At 42.4% G+C, this 6,885-nt stretch overlaps 1 protein-coding gene across 3 annotated transcripts in view; it reads right to left on the reverse strand.

Annotated features, from left to right (window-relative positions):
• The window catches only part of MAP4K3 (mitogen-activated protein kinase kinase kinase kinase 3), a 159,133-nt gene that overhangs the window by 25,673 nt on the left and 126,575 nt on the right, over positions 1-6,885 (reverse strand). For all 3 annotated transcript variants that reach the window (XM_019516196.1, XM_019516195.1, XM_019516193.1), the window contains 3 exons: positions 6,132-6,192; positions 5,928-6,045; positions 2,249-2,307 (listed from right to left, as the gene is read on the reverse strand). In XM_019516196.1, coding sequence (XP_019371741.1) covers positions 2,249-2,307; positions 5,928-6,045; positions 6,132-6,192 — 238 coding nt within the window. The remainder of the gene's footprint in view (positions 1-2,248; positions 2,308-5,927; positions 6,046-6,131; positions 6,193-6,885) is intronic.

Consider the following 6,885-nt stretch of genomic DNA (forward strand, 5'->3'; position numbering starts at 1 on the left):
CCCCCGCCCCCCCCCCCCCCCCCCCCCCCAGCTGCCAGGGCTATAGGGTCAGGGACCCGGGTCCGCATCCCTCTGCCACCCGCAGCAGTGCCTGAGCCCTGGCTGCCACCCACAGGAGGCAGCAGCTGCTGTAGTGGAGTGCAAAACCTCTCTCCCCCAACCCTGCTGCCTGTCTGCTGCCATTACGGGCAGGTGTGGGGTCAGGCTCCCTGTCCTACTGCCCTTCTCCAGGACCTGCACAGCTCAGCAGATGTGACCCAGTGGTGCACGGCACAGCGGGGAAGCTGCTTGCTGCTGCGAGGTCTACACTGCCCTGGTGAGGTGTCCCCCCCTGGCACGGCAGCAGAAGGGGTGGCAGCTGCAGGGCTGTGCCCCTCACTGCTCTCACTTGCGCACAGGACACTTCGCTAGGGAAGCATGGAGCTTGGAGTGGCAAGCAGCTTCCCCATGCAGCCTCGCTCTGCCCTGCAGCAGCGCTTCCCACCCGCTGGGCTGTGGAGGCCCCAAGGGAGGGCAGCAGGGTAGGAAGCCCATGCCCAGAGAGGGCAGCCTGCACCTGCCTCCACCCCCTGCACAGATTTGGGGGGGTATGTGTCCCCCCACCCCACTGGGAGTGCGCACAACAGTGAGGAACTGGCCCCAGCATCCTGGATGAGCCACCTGCAACCCCATTCTGCTCCCCACTGGGGCCCTGTGGCTGCGCATTGCAGCCCTGGGCTCCAAGCAACTCCTGGTTGGGCAGCACCCTAACCCCAGCCCCAGTCCCACCCAACTCCCTCCCTCTCTATGGGGGCCTCATTTAAACTCCCCCAACTCACCTGTTGGAGCTACTCTCCAGGTTGCCTGGGGCCCCCCCGCCTGACTGCCCTCCTCCGGCTCACCTGTCCCCTGCAGGCTGGAACTCTGCCAGCCTGCAGAGAGCTCTTTGTAAAAGACTAAAATCTGCAGGTTTCTCTGCTAAAATGAAAAATCCACCATTTCCTCAGGCAAAGGGGTAAAAATCCATGTTTTTCTCTGTTTTCCCACAAGAAACAGAAAACCCAGATCTCTGCTTATTAGGTTAGGCAACAAATAAACGTATAACAAAGAATATCCCTTGCCCAAAATAATTTTACAAGCCCAAAAGACATTACAGGTGGATAAGACAAACAAGTGACAAAGATGCACTAGCAGCACTTGGGAGATTTTCAAAGACACAGATGGCAGTTAAGCACCTAACTCTAATCAACTGCCTTGTAAAGCTCCTCCTCATCCCCCACAACAGGGCGATACTGCACTATTGCTTATGTATGACAAACTGAAAATGTTGTGCTCTGTGCTTACAGGGAACTACACCACGTGATCTGAGAGTTCATGCAACAAGTACTGTGTTTTCTTACAAACTGCGTACCACCATATAAAAAAAAACAACTCACCTCATTTGGGAAGGCAGGATGAATGATGACATTTACAGAGTCATGGCTGAATCCTGACCATCTATACAGGCAACAGCTATAGTTTTAACCCTCTTACAGCTGCTGCCAAATTGGCAAAAGCTATTGTTAATTCAGCAGCAGCTGTGAAAAGGTTGAAACAAACTGTGAAACTGTAACACCCTTCCCCATCCTTGGCTGTGAAGGACAATCCCTGTAGCTATTACAGAGTCCCTGTGCTTCAATTCCAGTGCAGAAATCAGCCTTTCTACTGAAAGCATGCACGCCAGTTTTGGAGGCATGGTTTTTGGGAAAAGACCATGTAAGCAAGCAAATACAGTGATTTTCCTGCTTTTTATGAACATTTACCTTTTGGTGCTTTGAATCTCACTCCTATATGGTTGTGGCAACTCTTAAGTGGTGGCTGCACTGGGCCCTTCTTTACTTGGCACTGTTTCTAGAGAACCTACACTGTCCTTTTAGATTTTGCTAGAGCTGCAAGAAAACAAAGCAGACCCACAGTATCAATCTATATTAATCCAAACTGCTGAAGGCAGTGCTAGAAGTCATTGTCTATAGTTGAATGTTAGCTTCCTATATGCCACCAGACAGATTTTTCATGAAGGGAGGCCTAAACACCTGATGTATGCTCTGCTAGTCTGAACTTGCAAAGAAGAGAAATGGGGCAAATTTTCACTCCACATTAAACATGAGGTCTAATCTGAATAAAATCTCTCTCTAAAGGTTTCCTCCCAAGCACTGACCTGCTATACAACCCTTAAAACAGTCACCAAATATTCTGCTTGCTGAAGTATTTTTGGTGTGCCATTACTTACCAACACAACATTTTTGACACCATTTGGTGTCAGGAATTTTAGTAGATACGGCAAATTTCCTACAGGATACAAAAACAAAATTATTAATCTGTTAAAAACAGCAACTCCATCTCCTACTTATTAAGATGTGCAATAAAGGGAATGATATCCACTCAAAAGAACTAAAACAAGGGAATCATATGGTACTTACTTATTTTTTTCTTGAAAACAATACACCTAGCACATTTATAGACACATGTGTTCGTCTCCCCTGGAGCTTGGAGGCAGTTAAACCTAACTTACAGTAACTAGAGCTACTATTTGCGACCGCTTATTCTTCAAAATGGACAACTCAAATACTGCTTTGTCCTGCTTATAGAGCTACCTTTTCTTCCACTCCAAACAAACTATAACAACTACTTTCACTTTTGGCATTTAACATATAAACAGGCCCCCTACTGTCATAAATTTCATGCAAGCTATAGAAGTACAAAGTAATTTTTTTAACTTTGGCTGTGTTTCATTGTTTGTATTGGATTTAACTCTGAGTTCTTTTCCTGGTTAAATATGATTCTCCTGTGAGATTTTTAAGGGCAACCACAGTTCAAGGTCTTTTACTGCAGTTAAAATTAAACCCCAAAACATGAGGTCAACTTATATGCAGGGCTAATTTATAATCAGAACAGAATTTATAATTAGATCTGAAGGATGGCAATGAGGTAGTTTTGGGCATACCTGTGGGAAAAATTTGCAGAAGGTTTATGAAAAGATACAGTGGTGGGGGCGGAGGCTACATCCAACAGAGACAGAGGAAAGGACATTAAAATATCTGAACTGCAAGATGGCAACAGCTTGAGCAAGACCTTTTGGTCATATGGATGAACAGGAAAAGTATCTTAAAGATGTTATCCAAAATGATTGAGCTAAAATGTGAACACAAGTTGTATGTGAGAATCAAGAGAAAGAGCAGGGTGGAAGATGTTAGACAGATACAACGCATAATTGATAAGGTGTTGCCCACAGCTGCAGAGAAAGGATGGCTAGAAAAGACTTTGGAAATAGGTAGTTTAGGAGGTTTGGTTTTGCATTGCTGAGCTTCAGCTGATGATCAGACATTCAAGTACAGGGAAATGAGAAAGTCTAAAATTTTAAATTGAACAAGTTACAAGTTTGTAGAAGAGGTAGATTATAGGGTCATCAGCAAAGACAGGACATTTCAATTTGTATTTGTAAGGGCATTATACATAAGCAAGGTATCCAAAGAGAAGAGAAAGGCCAAGAATGGAGCCATGATGGAACAGCACAGGAAGATGGAGAGAATGAAGACGATCCCATTAATAACACTGAATACTCTACTTGAGAATCACGGACAGAACAAGGAAAGGACTGAGTTTAACAAAACTTTCCTTCTTTGGTTTCAAAGAAAAAAAAAAACACAGTCAAAAAGGGCTGACAGGCTGAGGAGGAGGAAGATGAAGCACTGCTTCAAGCTATGGCAGGGAAGAAATCATGAAAGACTTGGCAAGAACTCCAAAAGAGTCAAGGAACAGAAGCTGGTTTGGAGACCATGACAATTGCAACCTGTAGCACTCTGCTACCACCAAACGTTCTGTCTAAGCCTCATAAATCAAGCTTATAACATTCTGCAAATGTATGTGCTGAAGCCCATGCAGCTGCTTTGAATTCTACTTTGCATTTTCTCTTCAGAGAATTTTACTCTCAGTTCATTGACATTTTTCATACTGAGCTCATTCTTCAGGAAGCTCTTGGCAACCATGGTAAAGTGCTTTAGGATGCAGTAGAAAGATCATTTACCTTGCTATTTCTGTATTTCAAATATGCATTTTGTAATCTGCACAGTTATTGTGTCCTGTGGATGCCTTTTACTGAGGGGAAGACAACAGCAAAGAGCAACATGGAATATCAAAATTACTGTCCTGCTTATGTGCATTGTGACTGCCCTTTCCATATTCAGGCAGCACAACATTTTTCTTGGGATGTGATGGGACTAGACAGGAAGTTTCCTGAGCCCTTTGGAATGTAGATGAAATGTCATCTTGTGCTGGAGCTATTTTGGCAATCTCATGATGATCCTGACCTTGTAAAATTGACCACATTGGTCCACTGCTACTGGTATTCTCAATCTGCATAGCCTCCTGGCTAACGGGGGATGAGGAAAATAAGACAGTATGGAGACAAACTGTGAAATAATTCATAAAGTGGGTGAGATAGATGTTGTAAAATCAGATTTAAATTCTAGGGAGAATGCATTTTTGGTTCATTTAACAGCTGTCTGCAGGCAACTTCACAGAAACCTTTCCTAACTATGATTAATGAATTAAGGGCTACAAATTGTACCTCAGAATGCTGGGAATCATAACTGCTGATAAGTCCATCTGTTAAGAAGTTATAATACTGTGAAGTACTCTGGGGATCTGTTCTGCCTTGTAAGCATCAAAGCCATCTCCAACCTGAATCCTCAGTTAGGTTATTTTCACCATTTCTCTCTCTCTGAAGCAGAAGGTATGTTATGGCTCATGGAGGCTATGCTACATTGCAAACTAATCCCCTTGGGGTAGCAGACTGGGTCCTTAATTTGACACCTGGACTATTTTGAGACACCACAGCCTCCTAAGGATCGGTCCAATTTTATATGATCTTTGCTGGCAAGTATCATCTGTGGGACTCCATATAGAATTTGCATTACATTCATTGCCGGAGCCTTGTAATCTTATTGTGAAAAAGTACTTCTTTAACCTTCTGTTTTGGTCTAATGAGAAAGTTTAAAAAATAAAAAGGAAAGGAACTGGAACAGAAACTTTTATTTTAGAAACAGGTTTATTTTAAGCTATCTACCTATTCACTATGCAGCTAAGTACACTTATTCCTCATTTCTTCTCCTAAGGAAACTTGTTCTGTTGCTTCTAAATCTAACATATGCTCCATTTCATACAGGAGTACCTCATATTTAAGAGGACTCCTTATCACTAGAAACAGAGTGAAGGAGGAATGCACAATTCCAGGCTTCTGCAGGTAAATAAAGGATAATTATGGATTCCTGTATATTCAATGTTTCATGGATCTAAGCATTCATAATTCCGTCTTTTTAAACCAATGCTGGGTTGGCAGCACAATATGGCACAGTCACACTCAGCTTCTGCTGGGGTGATTATTGTTTCTGGTTTTATTAGTAGTTCCGTAGTTACAAGACTTGTCTCTGAAAAGAAAGTATCCTTTCTTTAATACCTCAGGATGGGACAAAAGTCGAACACTTCCTAATAGGTACTGTTTCAATCTCTTCCCCCTGGTTCTTGTATAAATATACCTGAACCTGACTCCAGGGGGTTGTTTTACAACAGAAACAGCCAGAACTTCTCTGAAGGAACAATTTGTAGCCTTAGTAACACGAGTAATTCCACAGTGGTAAATGGATCAGAATCAAACCTAAAGCCTCTCTCTGGGCAAGAAAATGAAATATGGAGAATTCAAGTTTTCGTGCTGGAATACACACAAGTTCTTCTCTTGATTTATGTGCTTATGCTCTAAATAATGCCAGTAGGAGGAATTCATTTGAACCTGAACTTGAGACTATAGTTGCAAATTACTTGGAATCCCCATTATTTCATGCAAGTATCCTGGAGTCTTACAATTAAGGTGTTCCACTGATCATTGCTGATACATTTAAGTAATGCATATTTACCTGGGAAGTATTCTGTCAGGAAGCTTGTGTGCTGGAATAGCAACAGGTAACTTTTGCATTTGTCGTGCATAATCAAAGAGACCTGGTAAATTATGTGAATAAAGCTGAGAAGCTTTACCTGAAGATTAAAAAACAAAATAATGTTTCAAATATAAAATAAACTGGGCTCAAATACTGACATTCAAACATAACAGAAACTCTTACCAGATATTGATAACAAGCAATTGTTCATTACATACAACCACGTGCATCTTCGGGGAAACAACTGTTAAAGAAAAGATGCATTAAATTTAATACGCACAAAATGCTATATAATGCAATAAATTTATAAGTTACTATCTGGATAAACAACAAAACTGAGTTAACATTGCTATCTATTGGAAACAAAAAACAGCCTGAGAAAAGTTAAACAAATAATATTTACACAGATTTTAGAATTAATGATATATGTTGTAGCCACGGTGGCCTAAGAATTATAGACAAACAAAACTCTTGGGTTAGAGGCAATATCTTTTATTAGATCAACTAAATAGGAAAAAAAATTTTCTCTCTGAAATATGCAAGATACCATATTTTAGCTGTCTGGAAATGGAAACTTCATTGCTAGCCAAGAAAGAGAATTTTTTCACCTCCCTGACTGACACTGGACACTAGCGCTGTGCAGAGCACGTAATATTTGATTCGACAGCCATGTTGAATATTAAACCGGGTCCCACTTCGATTTGCCGTCCGCTTCGAGTCGAAGCTCAGTCGAATATTTGAGCTGTTTCGACTTCCCCATAGGCTATAATGGGGAAGGTCGAAGCAGGCTATCACTTTGGCATTTCTTGTCTGATCTTGATGAAACTTGGTGCCCTGTGCAGCCTCATCCCTTGTAGCGGGAGGAAAGAGGCTGCGTCTGAGTTTGGTGAGGGGAGAAACTGCAGCTCTCCCGCTTGCAACCCCCCTTGCTCCCCTT

Source organism: Gavialis gangeticus, unplaced genomic scaffold (assembly GCF_001723915.1).
Source record: "Gavialis gangeticus isolate Ggan-Ray unplaced genomic scaffold, GavGan_comp1, whole genome shotgun sequence".
In the NCBI taxonomy this organism is placed as follows: Eukaryota; Metazoa; Chordata; order Crocodylia; family Gavialidae; genus Gavialis; species Gavialis gangeticus.